Source organism: Molothrus aeneus, chromosome 8 (assembly GCF_037042795.1).
Source record: "Molothrus aeneus isolate 106 chromosome 8, BPBGC_Maene_1.0, whole genome shotgun sequence".
Taxonomy (NCBI): domain Eukaryota; kingdom Metazoa; phylum Chordata; class Aves; order Passeriformes; family Icteridae; genus Molothrus; species Molothrus aeneus.
The window spans coordinates 27,737,493-27,757,948 of NC_089653.1; the positions used below are offsets into that span (position 1 = coordinate 27,737,493).

Below are 20,456 nucleotides of genomic sequence, written 5' to 3' on the forward strand. Positions count from 1 at the left end.
GAAGAGCACAGGAGCAGTTCTCACTTTCCTCACAAAATCTTTCCTACCAACAGTACTGCATTTCAAATGTAAGTCAGGTTTCTCAAGGATGTCACAAAGGTTTCAGCAGCCATACCTCAACAAGGCCTGTACACATTTCTATCTCAGTCTCCTTGAAAAGTTCTGACTTAGAACCTCAGAATGGAAAGTTTACCTTAACTGTTTACAGTATCAGACAGTTCATCTGATGGTTACATGTGGTCTCCATATGGAATTTTATCACCAATTTTATCACCATACATTATTTAACCTCCTTGCACATTAGGAAACAAAAATAAATGTACATCATATAGGAATCCTAGTGTTTTATTGGCATTTGAAGTAGGCTTTGAAGAAGCCATGCTCATAAATGGAGTTATAACCCTCCTCAGAAACATTGCATAACTTAAATACACCTCTTGAGGAAATAAGTGGTTAATATTTACTGTTAATAGTCATTGTTTAATAGCTGAAAAATTAGGTGCATAAAGGTGTCATGGCATTACAAGCATAAATGTCTGAAGAAAGCCAGTCCTAAGTGGGGTTGAGAATAGGCAGGATGAGAGAGGGTTGAGAGAGATGAAGCTCTGGACTTACATCACTTTGCAATCCGTAGGCCCACTTGGCCCATGCCACTTTCCTGTCAGTAGGCAGGGCTGTGTACTGATGGAGAGAGGTCTTGTATCCTATATCTGTGGCCAGATTCTGAGCCTTTTTGGCATGAACAAGGTTAACCATACCCATGGGGATCTGGAACTGACTCTTGGTGCCCTCAAAGGCCTTCTTGTACTCCAGATCACTCTGCAGCTTTGACATCTGCAGGGAGTGAGCCATCTGCGAATCTTCCTCCACAGCTTTTACTCCAATGAGCTTACCCTTCATCTTCTCATAACCTTCCTTATATTTAACCTGTGAAGAAGAAAACAGACCAAGAGTAAATGATTTAAGCTGCCAAACTTACTGAGAGTAAAGCAATGGTCTGTCAATGGTGTGGCATGCTGGGTCCTCAATACAAGCAAGAAAAAACATCATTTGCAAAAGCCCTTTCTTGATAATAATATGTTCACAAAAACCTGTAAGAAATATTTTCTTTTTGGTTCTCTCTAGGAAAAACAACATTCTTCAGACACAGAGGTCAGAAGGTTCTTTCAGGAATTTTCTGGCCAGGCAGAGATGTATTGAGTTATGATGTTTCACAGGAGATTTCCACTTCATTTTGAGTTCTAAAATTCACCCTCGGGTCAAAATGAGAATAGGAAAACACAGTCAGCATGTGGGGAAAAGCTCTGAATTGCTCAGAGCAACCCTTCTGACTAATTACAGAATGCCAATCACCCAGACAACTCCTGCATCGCTCCTTAGCATGAATCGAGTGAGGGTGGCTCAGGGCACTGAGACATATGTGACACATCCCCAACACTAACAGCAACCTGGACTGTCAGCTGTCCTAAGAAAAAAGAGGCTGATGGAGACCATACTCACATCACTTGCCAGATCCCTCTTTGCCTTAGCTGTCAAGAATGACAAAGCATCCAAACGAAGCACAAATCCTTTTTCCTTCTGCTTCTCCCAGCTACTCCTGTAGAGTTTCTAAAGAGATGACAACAGCACAGTTTCTTTATTATTATCAATCCTTTCTATTTCTTCTATATTCACAGTGAAAGCTCTCAAGTAATGAGTCCCTCCTGCACTCCATGCCCAGAAACTATATGGCTACAGATCAGATCCTGGTGTCCTCCCTTAAAAATCCTGTAACTGTGGATACTGTGGTTACTGCAACCCCAAAATCTCACTGGTTCCAGTGAAACTGTCAGTGTGCCACTCGCCTGGAAGCATGTGAAAAATGCACAGCTTCAAACTCTAGAAGTGGCAAGTCTTCAGAACAGCAGATGTGACCACTATTTATTAATCTTGAATTAAATTTCAAGATTTTATATCTAAAACACAAAGAACTCCTCTGAGAAAGAACATAACTTTTACATACAGAACAACGATTTCACAGCAGCTGTAACTATTCACAGGAGGGAGGGAATCACACAGTACCTCACTGATATTGGCTGCATTTGCTTTGGCCAGCATGAAGACAGGGTCATCTTTGCTGATGGTGTACTGATGAAGAAACTGCTCTTTCCCTGACCTGTAAGCAACCTGTCCACAGGAAGCAAAGCAGGGTCAACAAGCAGTACTCCACATTTAATGTTGAAGGAACAGTGAACAAAACACCCCAAATATCCAAGGATTTGTAAGGGTTAACTTATTTGGGAAAGTTATTCTTTAGCATCTTGAACTTTTGCATTAAATATGGAGTTAAAAACTGACCTACAGAGTCAGGTTGACTAAACTATTCATGGTTCAATTTCAAGGAAGCTGTGAAGCAGCACATGTATCAGGATACTTTATTTCCCAAAGTTAGCTGCTTATCTAGCTATAAAGCTGACAGCAACTCATATTCTATACAAAATGCATGCAAGAACATATTTCACCCAGTGTTAAACTGCAGCTACTTTTTGTTAATAGGACACAGAAACAGAGAATTCTAGGCACGAAATTAAGAACACTAGCAATTGAATCTGTAGAGAACATTTCTGACCTAAATGTAATTGCTGACACAATACTCCAGTGAGGAACTAACATTACAAATTTGAATGAAAACATCAAGGACCTTTTATGATCTGAGTAGAAATCATCCCCATTTTATATCCCAGGGCTACAACAGCAGAGAAATGAACTGCTCTGTTTTAGCCCATGAAGTTCTTGGAGTTGGTGAAAACTATGAAAATATGCCCCATTCACAAAGTGTTACATTTCTTACATCCCACAGAAAAAGAAGCCACTACTATAAAGCTCAAAATCTATGGTTACTATTTTGTTTTCAGCACACAAGAGATAAGCACACAAGAAACTCCCAATGGTGCTTGATTTTTGTTGCTGTTGCTCTAGTTCAAAGAATGCAAGGAGAGAATTAATCAAATAAACAAATAAAACCCCTTAGAATTAACCTGAAGAAACTTTATATATTGAAAGGCTTCATGACTGGGGGCTCTCTTACCATCACACTGGTGTACATGTGTCAGGAATGACCACATTATGCCTAAGCTGCTTGCAAAGAGACAAATTCAGTCAAGGACTCACATCACTTTGAAGTTCCTGGCTTTTCTTGGCATGCTTGATCTGAGAACTGTCAGCCACACTGGTGAACTTCAGAGCATCAGCCTTCTGCCTGTACTTTTTCTGCAGCAAATTAAAGCAAGTTACACAAAATTTTCTACAGTACTTGCCCTCCCCTTAAAATGTATCACTTTTTAAAAATACGTGAGTGATAGACCCAGAAGTGCCCTGTAAATTGCCAAGACAGTTTTAGCACAGGAATCAACAAGGTAAGCTTCCAAGTACTACCAATTACTGGTGTTTTGAGGTGAGGAGAGCAGTGCACAAGTGTGTGCCAAATGCACTGCTGCTGACACTGCAGGCATGGATACCTTTGGTGCCAGATGTGCTGACTACATCTCTTACAGGACCTAGGTTGCACACCAACCAGTGAGTGGTGTTCAACCTGGGCATGACTTAAGTTAGGACCCAAGAGATAAGCCACACAATCAGTGTTACTACCTAATTTCCTTACAAGGGACTTCTTAAGCACATGCATGGGTGGTTAAAACCACTGAACATATGTTACTGAGATATTTTTAAATTATTAATAATTAAATTAGAGCAAGCAGTTTCAGAGTCCTGAAAGTAACCTGAATTCAAAATCTTCCCCATCCTCTCAAAATCTTCCTCTTTTCAAAGCAGAGCTAAGCATAGAAATTGCAGTCAAGCCTTTCTGGAATGAACGGCTATGAGAGCTCTCCACAAGGCTCAAGTCTCAGATACGGGAAAAAATATTGTTCATTTTTCATCCTCTGGTGCTTATATAAAATCTATTTGAATGGACAAATGTGCATAGAGACTAATATTTTTAGTTTGGTAAATAAGACTGTCCATAGTTTAATTCCATTTTGCATTTTGTTTTACATCTGAAACACTGAAGTGAATAGAAAACTATAATTGACTTCATAAGGCTTTAGAAGAGGCCTGTTTTAAATTAATGTCTTTTCCTCAACCTTTTGCACCACTCATTTGAGAGCAAGCTAAGCATCCTTTCTTTCCTTGAGATAGTACAAGGAAATGCAGGACTCTGTTTCAGGACCACAGTGTGACAGGGGAGAACAAGCAAAGAAATTGTATCCTCTAATTGAATTCTTATTCTACCAGTTCAGTCATGAAGTGGGGCATTCCACCTAGAAAGGGTGTAAATGCAGTTTTTTTCATTATCTGGCATTTCAGGAGAGAAATTCTTCTGTTTGAACTGATGGGTGAACAGATCAGTTTGCACTGTGTCTCTGCCAGGAGAACACAAAATAGAAGTTAAAAAAGCATGCAGCACTTCAAAGAGGTGCTCATCGCTTTATTTTAGAAACCTGGAAGGTAGGGCGTCAGATTAAAAACAGCATGTTTTTTCACCTTGCATGGAACACAAGGTAGTGACATTCTGCAAAGAAATGACAAAACACCAGGCTTTGTATGGCAGTAGAGATCTCTAAAATAATATCCACCAGTCTCCAGTTCAGGTGACTGGCAGCCTCTCATGGCCCTGCACAGTGCTGGAAGGAAAAGGCAGATCATTATGGATTAAATATTTGTGGAAGTGATTATTACTACAGCTTGCCCCAGAAGCAGGTGTCAGTAGCAAGACACCAGATCTGAAGTTGCTGCTCTTCTTTTGTTTCTAAGATGTATTTTTTCCCCTTGTAGGAGTAGTGAGAGGATGTCAGAGACCCAAGGTGTCAGAGAGTGTGATCACCAGTAACTAACTGGCTTCTGCTCCTCCTTCCAGAACTGAGTGGGATTTTATCCTTCTTGTCAAACTTCTCCTAATTTATTTTTCTTTCTGCTCTCTAGTTTTCCTAGCACTACTGAGGCAGCTCAACCATAGCTAAGAAGCTGAGGAAGTTTACTTCCATAAGGTTAATGGCAGTGCAAAGCCATGAGTTAATAAAGCAAAAGCAATGAAAAGCAGGAAAAGCTGAAGCTGCCAGAGAAATCGCAGCCCCTACTTGCCAAGGAGCAAGGAAATTTTCAACTATGGCTAACAAATATCTAATTTTTCAATACTGCTCCTTAAAGCCTTTTTGTACTTCATGAAGCACATGAAACTCAGTGGAAATTTAATGCTGATCTGCAACATGGACAGGAGAATGAAAAGAGGTGGAACCACAAATACAGGGATGTCTGCCTCACAGATTAGTTTGATAATTATATAAAGGGGAAATGTCATTTTAATGTCTCTAACCCAGGATCTTTTAAACTAAATTATGCCCATCAGTTTTTCCATTTCTGGAAATTTCCCATCAATTTCTATTCTCAGATATTCCTTGTTAGGAATCCTCTACTTATTCCACACAATGTAACAGAGTAAGTGTGCATGAACCTTTGAACAAACAACAGACAGAAGCCTGAGAACTTTGCTTACCTCACTGACTAAATCTCCTGCCTTTTTGGCTTGTTGGATATTAAGACTTCCTTCTGTGATACATCCAGCTCCTTTCATCCATGTCAGATCTGCCCTATATTGGAGCTGCAGAGGAAAATTCCATTTATTGGCACAGAGAACACAAGAATAATGTTTGCAAGTGAACATGTGCACCCACTCCAGTTTCAAAGCCATTGCAAAGGCATTTTTAAAAGCCATAATACAATCAGACAGTGCTCATATGAAACAAGAATTAATATCAAATGGGAGAAGTTATAATCTCTTGTACTGTTTTTAACAGTTAAGCTGGGTGTACATCATCTTACATCACTCTGGAGATCGTAGGCCTTCCTTGCCCACTTGGTCTTCATATCTTCTGGAAGCACAGTGTACTCATGGAGTCTCGTTCTGTAATCCAAGTCACTGGCCAGTGCCTGAGCCTTCTTGGCATGCCTCAGGTTTATCATGTCCATGGGCAGATGGAAATGGGCCTTGCTCTCCTCAAAACCTTTTTTGTAGGCAATCTAGACACAGGAGTGAAAATAGATTGTCTGTATCGGATATTACAAAGCTATCTCAAGTCACCCCTCTTGTTTGGTCCTTATGCAGATTAGGCAAAAAAAAACCCCAAACACATGTAGAAATCAGGTCCTAGGAGGGACAAAACAGATGCCAGGGTAAATTTTCTAAATTCTAGAGACATTTTCTTTATTATAGTAAATCTTACTTTTAAACATAGCCTTACAGACTTGAAAGTTCTGTGTAGAAGTGTTTATATTGGGGTTTTAATATGATATTTCATTCCTATTGAGGTTTTAACTGGATGTTATTTTCCTGCCCCAAAATAAGGGCACCATTGCCCAAAATCCCCTGATGCGCAATCATTGCAGATTAACAGATGGTGAAGGAAACCAATTTTGTTAAATGCTTCCAAGAATTTCTTACAGTGAGAGCAGTAACAATGGTAGATTGCACAGTGTTGCTGAAAGTTTTATTATTATGAAAAACACCTTTTGAGTAAGAGAAATCATTTACCTCACTACTCATCTTGGCCACCTTCAGAGAGTGCAAAAGTCTTGAATCCTTGGCTTCAGTCATTTTTCCTTTTGTTTTTTCATATTCTTCTTTATATTTAATCTGTTAAAAAAACAGTGTAAATTTAGGAATATTTCAAATTACCCATGAAATAAGCAATACATTTTTAATTCGTGATTTGGATGGTCAAAATTTAGAAGAGCTTAGTCTGAGTCTCTCATTGTCACTTCAAATTTCCCAGATTTCTCAGAAATTCCAAAGATGTAAAATCAGTCTCATTTATGAGATCTTTAACCTCATTCTTTGAGGCTCAGCCCTCTGAGGTGAATATGCTTATAAACTTTAATTCTCCTGATTAGCTAAATTATCTGGCTCTTAGAGGCAAAAATTAGAAATAAATCCAAGCAAGGAATTCAAGACTTGTTTTTTATAATGAGGTGGGAGTTTAGAATCCCCACCACTGATGAACATTTTTCAGCTGCAGGAAAAGTGTCTCCCTTTTCTGCCTCTCCATGGGTTGAAAATCTTGATATAAGTTGTTTAGAAAGCTTTTGTTTGGCATTTTTTATATACATGTGTTTATGTTAAGGAAGCAGACTAAAGAAATATGCATTCCCTTTGTAGTAGATGATAATGTTATTTTTGAGGATATAAACAATTCAAAACACTGAATTTCACTATGGGTTTATTATGTAAATTTTGCTTCACTCTGTACACACGATTTAAAAAAATAATTTTTGGAGAGTGAAATTTCCCAGCAGAATCTGAGAAAGTTTCCAACTGCTCATTAGCCATTGAGAAAGATGGACAGCCAAACACAGGATTTAAAAATCCAGATGAAGTGAGCTATGCTTTATTTCCCTGTGCTATAGCTACTTATAGATAAAGAATAAAGAATAAGAAAAACTTAAAGAATAATTCCCAGGTAACTAAATGTAACATACATCACTAGCAAGATCCCTTGAAGCTTTTGCAGCAAGCAAAGGCAGAGAATCCAGTTTCATCTCAAAGCCCTGGCCTTTACTCTTCTCCCAGCCTTCTTTGTACTTAACCTGAGAAAGGAAAGACAGCAACATGTCACTAACACAAACACACAGGATTTCCAAACAAACATGGAAATTATTCAGAGAAAAACAGAAGCATAAATATGCTCAGTCCACAAACTGGGACCTTCTTAAGTCACAGTTCATTGAAATTTTGAGCTAATTAATTGTCTAGGATTGAGTCAAAATTTTATTCTTGGAGTTCACATGCACTTAATGTCCCAGAACATCCAGCAATAATTCTCAATTTCAGACAGATATGGAGGAGGGAGGGTTTTTCAAAATTGCCTCTGGTTATGTCTACCTATGAAAATAGTATAGATACTGGCATTCATGATGCTGTTAATAGACTGACATTACTGTAAAGATGATGACACACTTTCTGGAAGCATTTAGCATTTATCATTTGGCTTTGTACTAAACAACATGAAATATGGTGGAAAATATAGATGGAAAATCCCAAAATAGGGGCTGATCCATAGGCAGAACAGCTATTGCTGAGAAACACTCATTTCAGGATTTTTCTTTCCCGTCCCCAAACTATAACCAGTCAAGCCCCACACACTGAATTTGAAGGTGCAATTCTTTACATGAGAGAGCATTCAAAAGGAATCCAGCTGGTGTACCCTGAGATCACCCCACAGGTGAAGCAGAGGTCAGTGCAGCATCCCTCATAACAATCTCCTGATTGTCTTCAAAAGCACACTCATGAGCCACACTATCTCACAAACACCAGTGAAATGCATGAGAATCACATCCTTAACTTCTGAAAGTTGGTGGAATTTTTTTAAGTAATAGTTTTTTAAGTTCTTTTTCAAGATTCCACTTGAAATTCCATTAAAGCAAGATCAAATATATTTTCATCCGTACTCTGCATGCACCTAATGAAGGTAGAAGGTTTCCAGGAAGCCCCAGTTTCTGGATTTGGCTTTTTGCATGTTTATATTTATCCTGCTCTTTATCAAGCCCAGCAGTGGGCTTGATCCAAGTTGGCAGAAGGCACTGTTTCTTTCCATTGACTTCAGTGGACTTTGAATTACTAAAACTGTGAAAATGTTGGTTCTTCATACAAATTTCAACTCAGAAGCAGCTAATTTTGTGGAGTGAATACTGATTTAAAGAAATTCAGATCATCAGAAAATATCTTGGAAAAAAAAATCTAGAGGTTTCACTGCCCTTGAAATTGGATCTCTGCCTATTCTGGGAACCATATTTAATGTTGTTTCGTATAAAGCCAAAAGCTTCCAGAAAGTGTGTCATTATCTTTAAATGAATTTCAGTCTATTAACAGCATCATGAATGCCAGTATTTCCCCAAGGCTTGACTTACCTCACTGTATAACTCAGCATTGGCTTTGGCTTTCACTAACAGTGGTACATCCTGAGGTAGAGTGTAATTAGATTTTGTCTTCTCATATTGGGCTCGGTAGTTCACCTGTGTATGTTGAAAAGATCAACAAGAAACTCAGTTATTTTTAACTTAATAAAAATATAAAAATTAGACTGAATGATTGTTAAATTCAGATTATTGGTGCCATAAATTATAAATACACTCATAGGAGTTTGTAATACAAGTATGAAGGCAATAAGACTAAATTTTACTTAACAGTAGGAAGTAGAAATTTGCTCTATAAACAAAAGAGCCGCTGATTATCTTTAAGTACAAAAGATATAATTTAAAACCTTCCCTTAATAAATACACAGAAAATAATTTCTTAAAAAAGCACACTGATACAAAACTTAAATGTGGAGACAAATATTAGATCTACTGGTATGCTTGCCACATATTTGAAAGTGATTTAATTTAATTTGTACTCTTGGTTTGGCTATGAATCTGCTGAAGAACTGTCAAGAATAAAACACAAATGCTATGAAATTAGATTATTCCATCATTCTAATAAACAACAGGGGCTAATGATGGGAGAACTTACATCACTGATCTGCTGTGCATTTATTTTGGCTTGAGCAATTTGTGGAGTGCTGGCCACAGAGCTGTACTTCAGCTTGTCTATGCTTTGCCTGTAGTTTACCTAATTAAAAAAAAAAAGATTTAGTAAAGGAAGAAATGGTCTGACAGGAAAATGAGAGATTGAATAGATGAAGTTTTGCTAACTAATACTCTGCATAAAACATTACTTAAACCATAACAAATAGAGCTGAGGGAAAATGCCAGGATCTCTTGGATGAGACCTGAGTTAGTGCCCTGAAAGTTTCCCTGTCTGAGGTCACAGTTTTTATCCCACTCTGAAAATTACTTCACTTATAATCCCTTCCTGTCAAACCCACAAATTCTTGCAAAGATGCAGCACCAGCTGCAAATCACTGCTATAAAACTCATTTTCTTAACCATCACCTAGACAATTTTTATGTTTATCAGACAAGATTAATTGTAACTGTCTATGAAGAGTTCTGTCCAGTGTACCACTGGGTAGAGCAAATGAACCTCTTATACTTGGTCTTTACTGAGTTTGAATGTAATAAATTAACCATAGAATTTCCCTGTGTGGTCAGAGTTTTGTGTGGATGTTGAGAAAAGAAAAATACTTACTTATAGTACAAAAAAGTCATTTTAATGTCAGCCAACGAGAGGACTGAACCCCATTAAATTACTAACACATTAATATGGTAACAACAACAATAAATTATAAAAGAAATATGATAAAGTCCCAAATTATGCTCGATAAAAAAAAATCATATGATGCTTCCTTTCAAACCTGTTGCTGCCTCATGGAGAACTCTGCTATACTACAAAACACAATTATTATTCTCTGTAGGCCCTCATTAATATTCACTGTAGTTAATCACCACTTTGCAAACATTGCAAATCACATTGTTTAAAACTAGTTTCTTAAGAACATTTCTTTCCAGTAAAGTGGAGCATATTTCTGGAGACTTTGAGTTACTGAAACTATTTCAATGCAAACCTTCTTATCTCCTGTATCCTCACATAAACTTCCTCATTCTGCCAGAATGATAAAAGCTAGGAAAAAAGGCCTGAATTATCTCACAGGTCCAAAGTGATTAAGGTACTTAAAACAGTGCATTTGCTTCCTCAGAGACAGAGAGAATTTTAATTCCATGGAAAGGGATCATTTCTTTTTAACTGAAACTGAGTATTTATTGCTACTTGTGATTACTTAGTGTATGAGAGAGGTGTATTCCTCAAAGAGTTCAGAGTAAGCATGTTGATTATTTGGGAGTGCACAAATCCTGGGAATAATGCAAAATCCTAGATCAGGACTGGTGCAACTGAGTCTCTGTGGAACTGTGTGTTTCAAACCCTGATACTGACTATCAATTGTGGAGCCACTGGAATTGCTGAAATGGTTTTTACATTTTGGACATGAATTTATGATTACCTTGAACTCTTTAAGAACAGAGCTCTCTCACACAGTAGGCAATCAAACACTGAATTTTACTGTTTTCAGCTTTTACAAAGGCAAAGCTGAAATTACTGCTGTAGAGGAAAGAGTTCAACTTAAGAGTTGAAGTGTACCCAATACCTCCCCAAAAACATCAGGGCTCCCAATTCTAGCTCTTCATGCTACCATCCTTGTCTTGGAAGAGATGTTTATGCCCAGACAAATCTCACATAATGTTAATGACCTCTCTAAGGCATAATGCTCCTGGATTTTGCAATTCCAGTGGACAGACAGGGTGTCCATGCCTTAGGAAGTCAGAAATGCCCTGCAGAGCTGCTGCTCTCCTCTGTTGAGTTTCTAAGCAATGCCTGGTGTCTGTGCTCCTGACTGAGGCACAGGCTGAGCTGGTGGAGGAGACCAGTCAAGCTTTTAATGCTTGTGAGCAGTGAAGGTATCACACTTTCCCTTCCCACAGCCAGGGGCACAGGGGCTCCTCTCGCAGGAGGAGGAAGGTTCTGTGACCAGCCCATTCCCCTCCAAAGGGGAACCCCAATCCCAGGGAATTCAAGGAATACAAAGGATTCACAATTTAGTCTCCCTGGGCTTTCAGTGCTTGATGCTGCTGCTGAAGCTGCCCCAGGGTGGTGAGACTTTTGAAGCACAGAGCTGGGATAGGACAGAAGTCACAGATTTCTCATCACTCTACAATCTGTGCTGAGCTGGCACCAACAACAGGACAGGGCAGCACTTTGTACTGCTCTGAGACCTCCTGAGACTGCACTTTTTTGCTTTAACTTTGTTAGCAGTGGCTGTTTGCTCCTATCATTAAATCATCATTTGACACAAGCAATCTATCACAATCTCTCCTACAGAGAGATGATGAGCAAGTCACAGGGGGGAAAAAGCCAAAAACAAAAACATAAAATTATTTACATCTTTCAAAGGGACCAACTTTCTTGTTGTCTGGTATGAAGGAGTGAGAGTCGCTGGGTAATTGTAGTCAACACCATCATGTTTATAATCAGACTTATAGGCTATCTGAAACACAAGGAGAACAAAAAAAAATCATTCTTTTTTTTTTCAGCTGTCATTTGTTTGAATAATTATCAGTCAAGAGGAAAGGGGAAACAATAATATTAATATTAAATGCAAGAAACAAAGTAAGTTCAATGTCATGAGTGACAAAGAAAATGAAATTATTTGCATAGTTTAGCCACTAATTGATTCTTTTTCAGCTTCTCAATTAATCCAATGCCAACAGTGGGAGCATTAACTTAACTTCCACCTATGACACATCTCTTTTATCTTTCTGCTTAGTTCTCAAGCTTCTTACAGATTTGTAAATAATGTACTTGAAGGAATGGTATGTAATGAAATAGCTTCTTGACTAACCCAGTAAATTAAATTGGAATCCAGAAATCTTCATTAAAGACTGTTTTTTCCAGCAAAGGTCTGACCCTGGGGGTGGTGGCAAACAACCTTCAGCATCCTACTGATGTCAAAGAACTCTGAAGGATCTCAGTATGTTGCCAGATCACTGAAATTTCTTATTTTAACTTCTTCCACACAGTGAGCCATAAAACAGTACAAAAGGATTTCCAGAATTTCCCCTCTTCTCAACATATCTATCCATCAGATCCCCAGTACAGTATGATCTAAAGTTTTCTATCAACTTAATTCTGGAAAAAACTGAAAGACAAGGAGGCCACAAGCACACAAGTGTGATTAAAAGGGACTCACATTGCTTGCCAAGCTGCCAACCTTCATGGCATGGAGCATCCTCTTGTCCATGCCAATACCCACGTAGTGACCTTTCATCTCATTCTGGTAGGTTTCTTTGTACTTAAGCTGTAACAAAAAAAAAGATAAAAATACTCTGAGAAAATATATTCAGCTTTTCTAGTGAAGAGTTTCAGCTTTTAAGAGTTTCCATATTTTACAGCAGGGAGACAAATTGTTACAGATCTGGTCTACTAGTGCTGCCCCAATACAGGAACTCATTAGTCGACAGCAGCCTTGGTATTTTAAAAAATAAAAGCAAAAACCCTCAGTGAGTTTCTTTTACTACCAGATATCATTTACTTGCTTTTCATATCACCTAAATGCTACAGAAAGAAGATACATCTGTGTTTCATTAGAAACAAATACTAGAACAAAATCCCAGGGAGACAATATTTGTACATTAGGAAATGAAGAGAATTGGGTTGCTTTGGTGCATCTTTCACCAATCCCAAAGTGGGGGATTTGACAAGAAAAAAATTGATCATTCAGCTACCTCAACTGTATGGCAAAATATTTACTCCACTGGGATTTAAGAGAATGGTAATAGGCAGTATGAAACAAAATTGTACTTCATGAGAAACCAGAGGTATAACTATTAACATTGATTATTTTCACACAGTAATTATGTTTCTCTCTGGCATAAACTCTGGTGAAACATCTTCTGCCTACCTGTCCAGTCAGGAAATGGACATGCACTATGAAATAAGTAATAATTATGACAGACCAGAGAAACAACTCTGCTACTTCTCTAGATCAGCAGTACCTGGTAAATGACCTCTCTTCCAAATACCATAATAGTTCTTTTCATAATCCTAAATGAAACAAGCCCCAGCTATACATCAGGACACATTAGGATAAGTGTTGTACAAAAACAATCTAAAATGAGTTATAATCACATTTCCAGCACACTTTTATATGAAACACACACTCACAGATGACCTGTGATTCCAGCAGCTACCAGAGCAAGCAAGCCACACACCAGGTACTGAAAACTTACATCACTGGTGAATTTTGAGATCTTGCTCATATTCTTGAATTGTGGAGTGTCACAGTAGTTCATGCTGTAGCCTTTGTTGTTTCCAAGATCCTTCTTGTACTCCACCTTAGTGACAAAAATGCACAATGGGAAGCTATGGTAAAACCTTAATCTGCTCTATCAAGTTCCTTCACACACTTTTTATTAGCAGACCCACTGTTCAGAGATTTTGACACATGGTGTTCATCAGATGGCATCTGATGAAAATTAATATGAAGAGAATATTCATATACTCAGTTCTCATTTTACAGGCAAAAGAAATGCAATTTCATCCTCTGAAAACTACACAAGACAGTGACAGGAGGGAAACTATTAACAAAAACAATGATATACAAAGAAATTCTAAGGTGAGCATGCAGCAAATGAACATGTACAAATGTGCCATGTACCAAATTCCAGCAAGACCTCAGCAAGAGCTTTTGTACTCTTACAGTCATTCCTGTTTAAGGAACTCAGCCTGTAACTGCTGCAGTGAAAGACTGAGAGATGAGAGGAACTCAGCTTGCTTAGCTGAGGAAATCAAAGGCAGAGAGAAGAAAATGATGTATTTGTAAACCTCTCAGAAAAGTAACCATGCAGGGAGAAGAACTTTTTAAACTAAAGGGCAACGCTAGCACAAAACACAGTGGTAATAAAGTGGACAGGAATAAATGTAGGCTGGAAATTGGAATAGGAGGATTATACAGTGCTGTGTTGAAGTAGCAGGAGCCAGGAATCATTGGCCCAGGAGGCCCCTTCCAGCCCTACTTCCAGGGGTTTTTCATTATTGAAGGTTTTATACTTTGACATCTCAAGAGTATAAGTTTTTAAAGTGCCATGGGGAAGTTCTAGAAACTCACATTTATTAATAGTTTTATAGCTGATATGACACTATAAATAAATTAATAATTCAGAATCTGCTGAGAATTCTCTTGCAATCTTCCCTTATCAAGCAGAAAAAGAATCAATTATCAGTGACTCACAGTCTTTCACAGGATGGAAGAAAACAGAAATCTGCATAACCAGAATGGTTTAAATTTTGTCTCTCTTCTTATTTTTTGATTATTAGAATACCCTCTGAGACACTCTAAGGTACACACCAAATTCATCCTAAAGCTTAATATCTTAATATCATATAAAAAAAAAAAAACCAAAAAAACCATAATTCAGGTTTGGGGTGGGTTTTTTTCAGATTTCAATTCTTCACATGGTCAGAACTAGAATCACTCTCCTGGTGTTAATTTCCCACACTTTCATAGAGATGATTGGAAGGGCCAGAATGCAGCACCTAAAGATCTGTTCTTGAGCTTTTCTCTCCAGTTGCTGTGCTACACACAGATGATTTTTGTTATGTACAATGCAGTAAGAACAACAGCTTTTTTTTTCTTTTTAACTTGCACTCCTTACTCATCAAACACAGATGTTTGTATGAGCTGATCCCAAACTTGTTAAGAGATCGATTCAAGCCCTTACCTCACTGACAAGCTTGTTAACACTTTGGGCTTGTTTAAGGACCAAGTTGTCTTCAGCTGTTAGGGAGTGAAAGTGAGCTGCACCTTTCATCTTGGAAAGATCTTTCTTGTATTTTATCTGAAAAGAAGTAGTAAGAATTATAAAATAGATGTGCATCTTTTTATCCTTACTATTTAGAGTGGCTTCATGAGTCAGGATAATATCTTTCCTGTGCATGCTTTGATAAGTAAATGGAGCTTGCCAAGCTGAAACACTGTATTTACTACCTTGAATAAAACAAATATAACCCCATAGCCCTGCACAGTCCCTCTCAAGACATTTTACTAGATAGCATTTTTTATAAATTTTTGACATAGACTGAACAGCAGTGGCTGTTGTTCATAGCTTGAAGAGATTACTTGCAGATTCTTGGCTGGAGCTTGTGTGCTCTTCTATTAATGAAGTTAATCCTCAGTACTTAATTTTAGTCAGAGGATTACTGATAGTCATCAAGCGGTCTGCAAACTTTTCCTTTTGTAGAAAGCAGCTTTTTTAAAAAGCTCTATCTTTTTGTACTTTTAGTGTGTTTAAGGGAATTATATTTCTCTACAAAATCAAGATTGAAATAAGGGATTTCTAAATTAAATTTAGACATCAGGTTTTTGACATAAATTGGACTTGGAGGATTGAAGAGAGGTAAAATAATTTTATAAATTATTTTACATGAACTGAAACGCAAAGTGGTTTGGGTTTTTTATTTTCTAAGTCTGCACACATTTCCTCAGGCTTTAAAACTATAAGGAAAGTTGGTAAGTACTGTAGTGTGCAAATGTTACTTCCATGAAGCAATCCTCCTCTTCACTCCATGTATTATAAATTAATGAGGAAACTACTGACCATTAGCATTTTCAAAACCTATGAAACTGTGATCTTTATCTGGAAAAGTTAAATATTTCATGTTTAAACAGGGGATCACTGAGTTTGTCATCAGACTGGGATTGGTCACGGAAGATTTGAGGTGTTTTATATTCTCTCAGTGATAAGCTCAGGTAACAGAACATGACTGATCCTTTCCCTCCAGTTTATTGCTCATGTCTAGCCCACACTAACACAAGCTGAAAGGCTCCACCATCTGTTATCTCCCCAGAAGACAGACTGAGCTCATCAGCCCAGGCAGCCCCAGCGGGGACAGGTGCCCACACTACAAAAGTTGTCACTCACAGGAGCCCTTCAGAGCAGCCACAGGGTACTGACCTACAGACTGACCCATTTTTTTGTCACTGCCAGAAATGGTCTCCCCAAATAGGGCTGAGGCCCTCTAATGGATGGGCTGGATGCAGGACCCACCACCACCTCTTTGTCACTTCTTCAGTTTACCACCCAAAACCAAAGATCACATCCCAGAAATAAGCTCACTTTTGTGAAGTGACAGTGTCATACTCCCTGCTTCTTTTCCTCCATATGACTTGCTTTGTGCTGGAGGCATGATACATCAAAATATCAAAACCAGTACAGTTCATTCATCCTCCATTTATTCACTACTGGGAATACCACAGTAGTCCACAGGATGATTAAGGCAGTTGAAGGTTTCATTAATAATACAGGTGCAGATTTGCCAGGAGGGTTAACCTAACAGTAGGGATCCCCATTAGTTGCTACATCCATCTCCTCCCTCATGCAAGTTGGAGCTGTGCCCCCTTCTATTAATGGATATTATTAATCCCCTGAGCCATCCAGTTCCCAGCAATGCAGCAAAATGTCACATTTGTTTACTTCTCAAGTGCAGTTTCAGCATCCTCCTCCCAGGCACTGCTCTGACAAACTGCTGTTTTTAATTGTTTATGAATTGTATTGATTCAGGTTTCATACTTACATCACTTGCCAATTCATTTGCTTTCTTGGCATTTTGATAAGCTGGAGTGATCATAGCAGGAAAGCTTCCCTTCCCTCTGCGTTCCTCAAACTCATCCATATATCCCTGAAGAAAATTCAGATCGTTTACTCATCACACATGAGCAGGTGGGGCCATGGGTTATTTTACAAAGCCCCACAGTCCTTGTTAGTAGGAAGGTTCATAGCTTCAATGACTTTTTTTTAAAATGAAAAATAACCAAAATATAAGAATAAATTGACCTGTGAAATTACCTATGCCTCTGAAGCTACCTGTGCTGCATTCCAAGAGAAATTTAGGTAGCTATTAGCTGTGGTAAAGATACAAGTGTATCAAGTGTCAAGTGTACAATGACATACATCATTCTGCTCTCACCTCATTTCCCACAGAGATGATATCTGCTTGCCTCTCTGTTTGTCAATACATGTTTTCCTGGAATTTTATAGAAATAGCTAATGGCTTGATTAGCCAGGCTAACTTAAACTTTCAGCTTTACACTTTAAACTTCAATGGCTTAAAGGTAACAAGCTTAACATAGGATCAGCCTTCCTTTGTGGTGTTACAGGAAGTGTTTGATCTTTCCATGGTCATTTTTCACATCATAATTGACAAAAATAATAGTTCACTAGTGCAGTGATGTATTTTGAAGAGGGATTAATAAATGAAGCAGAGATACCTAGATATCAAAATCAAAATGCCAAACTCTTTAGTGAACAAAATCAAAGATTCCATTTGTCTGATCAAAAAAACGCCAATTGTTGTGGAAGCAACACCCTTAAACCCATCTATACATAAGTTTATGTGTAAATATCTGACAATTTGAAAGCCATTTAGATAGTTTAACGGCAAAATACTGGGGATTTTTTTAAATGTAATGGACAATAATCTCAAAGCCTTCTATGGCAAGATCTGGGGAGAGTATGGAGCACAAACAAGAATACAAACAAGTGAGAAAATGTGTAATGTGTCTTCCCTGCAATATTTTGTAAATCTTTTGTAATAAAGAGGCAGTTTGAGTGAAAATAGAATGTGCCGTGAATAGAATGCATGCCAAGAATGCAATGGAGAGCACAGATAGGAATGGCTACAAATATCTGGAATATCTCTTTTGTGTGTTCTCAGTGCAAAACCATCCATTGTAGGTAATTTTGGGCACCATCGATGTTTTAAAATAGGTCACACCACAAGTTTGTGGACATTATGATGCACATTGGTGAACAATAGTTACAAGGGCATTAAATTATTCTATAAACAGGCACAGAAAAGAAAAAATACAGTTCAATAATCAGCTGAGTTAGCTTCTAAAAATACCATTAATGAGTCTGAATTCCCCAAACCAACCTGTCTTTTGAGTCTAACTCTCTTAAATACATTTTAATATCATTTCTAATATTGTGCATATATTCAAAGTTTCAGAAAACTATTTTAGCCACTCTCTGGTTTTTAAACATGAACAAAACAGATGTTCAGCACAGGAATTTTACTGTGAGATTCCTAAATTGTCTCATGTTATATATATAAATATGCATGTACATATATATATATATATATATATATATCTGTCTGATGCACACTCAATTCATTGTTAATGATCTCAACAGTTAGAAATCTAATCCCTTTACCCATGTTAAGTCACAATTTACTCAGAAAGATCCATTAATTTCTGTGACTCTGTGTCATTTGGCTAATAATATCAGTATCCAATCTATAAAGATTAAAACTCAAATAAAATTTGAAGTCCATGACTGAAGTTTCAAAGACACTTTCAAAGAAAGAAAACTTAAATTAATTCTAAAACAGAAGCATTCTAATGCTTGGAAATGTAATTAGTGCTTTTTCAAATTCATTTTATTTGTTTATTCCCATTAAAACTTGTAGCAGTTCAAAAGACAGAAGTAATTGAAGGTTCACTGCTACAATTCTAAACCCGTATTCTTCAAGGATGGTTTGCTTTCCACAGAATACTAAATGTAGATTTCAGCTGAAGAAGTGAAGAAATGTAAAATAGCAAAGGTTTTAGGAAAATACAGCCCCTATTCCTTCATTTCTCCAAAGTATATGGACCTACTGAGGAGCAGGACAAAAAACCCTGAGATTAACCGTATAGTTTTCTTTATACAGCACCACTATTCAATTCCTTTCAAATTCCATTTAGCTCCATTCAGTTCTATATAGCTGTGCTATTGCCCTAACCTAATTGGAATTTGGGTGCATTTTGGGCAACCACAAAACCAATTGTATTCCCTTAAAAATGAAACATAAGCAAAAGGAATGCCACTGACCAAAACAGAACTAAAGCCTATCTGGTTCCACAAATACAGAGCTACAGCTTGTCAGGTTTATAATTCCCCTTTTGCAGAGGAGGTGAAATCTAAGAGATTGTGTGTCTAAGAAATTCAGTGCTGTTCACACATATTTAGAGCTGCAAAGCTCCTAAAATTTGCAAAAAATACCCACAGGGAAAAGGCACCTATCTGCCAGCTTTCTACCATTTCACAACCCTTTAGCTTTTCTCCTGACTGAATTTCCTTATTCATGGAATGGGAATATTTCCTTGAGTAAGCACATTTCAGTGTGATACATAACAACACCACAATAGAAATGCAGAGTGTGTGCATGCACACAGATAAATTTGCCAAGGTCAGTCTTTAGCAACGGCCCTACCATAAGGGTCATGCAGTGACAGTGCAGCCACCCTGCAGTCACATCTTCAGGTGCCAGTTGCAGATACATTACACTTCACGAGCACAGTGCTGTTTGCACACCATCCTTTCCCTTGAAACCTTGTTTTCTCACACAGGAAACAAAGTGAAAATAGGTGTCACCAGTTTCTGAAGCCTTGAGCAATCAGCTGCAGCCATGAACACCAGCATGGCTGTCCCTTGGATGTTGCATACCTGTCCATACTGATCTGCATTTTCTCTTGCAAAAGCAACATCTGTTCCAGCTGTATGGCTGGCTTTCCCCTTGATCTCTTTTTCATATCTTTGATGATACTTCACCTAACAGGAGAAAAAGGAAAGGAATAATCCGGGTGAGTTTAGTCTGGTTCACAGATGCTGCACAATAAATAGCAACCAATGGCATGCACATGTTGTCAATAAAGGATTGTCAAAATTCCCATTGCCACCAACCTGCACAAGTCAAACATGCCACTTGAAGATATAAAAACAGAACTAGTGGTGTACTTAATAATGCACTAGGAACACAGGACATGCCATTTCAAACCAGACCATTGGGTCAATGTGTTCAGCAACACCTGCTTGACAGTGGCTAATCTCTGATGCTCCAGCAGTTTAAAAAAATAGAACTGATTGTAATGCAAATTCATGGTTACCACAGAGCAC

General features: G+C 37.9%; 1 protein-coding gene across 1 annotated transcript in view; it reads right to left on the reverse strand.

Annotated features, from left to right (window-relative positions):
• Positions 1-20,456, reverse strand: part of NRAP (nebulin related anchoring protein) — a 46,957-nt gene that overhangs the window by 19,300 nt on the left and 7,201 nt on the right. Inside the window, exons 9-24 of the mRNA XM_066554509.1 lie at positions 20,007-20,111; positions 17,092-17,196; positions 15,240-15,356; positions 13,749-13,853; positions 12,710-12,817; positions 11,903-12,007; positions 9,539-9,637; positions 8,938-9,042; positions 7,510-7,617; positions 6,566-6,667; positions 5,857-6,054; positions 5,531-5,635; positions 3,151-3,249; positions 2,062-2,166; positions 1,501-1,608; positions 616-927 (exon numbers count right to left, since the gene is read on the reverse strand). Of these exons, the coding sequence (XP_066410606.1) occupies positions 616-927; positions 1,501-1,608; positions 2,062-2,166; positions 3,151-3,249; positions 5,531-5,635; positions 5,857-6,054; positions 6,566-6,667; positions 7,510-7,617; positions 8,938-9,042; positions 9,539-9,637; positions 11,903-12,007; positions 12,710-12,817; positions 13,749-13,853; positions 15,240-15,356; positions 17,092-17,196; positions 20,007-20,111 (1,986 nt within the window). The remainder of the gene's footprint in view (positions 1-615; positions 928-1,500; positions 1,609-2,061; positions 2,167-3,150; positions 3,250-5,530; positions 5,636-5,856; positions 6,055-6,565; positions 6,668-7,509; positions 7,618-8,937; positions 9,043-9,538; positions 9,638-11,902; positions 12,008-12,709; positions 12,818-13,748; positions 13,854-15,239; positions 15,357-17,091; positions 17,197-20,006; positions 20,112-20,456) is intronic.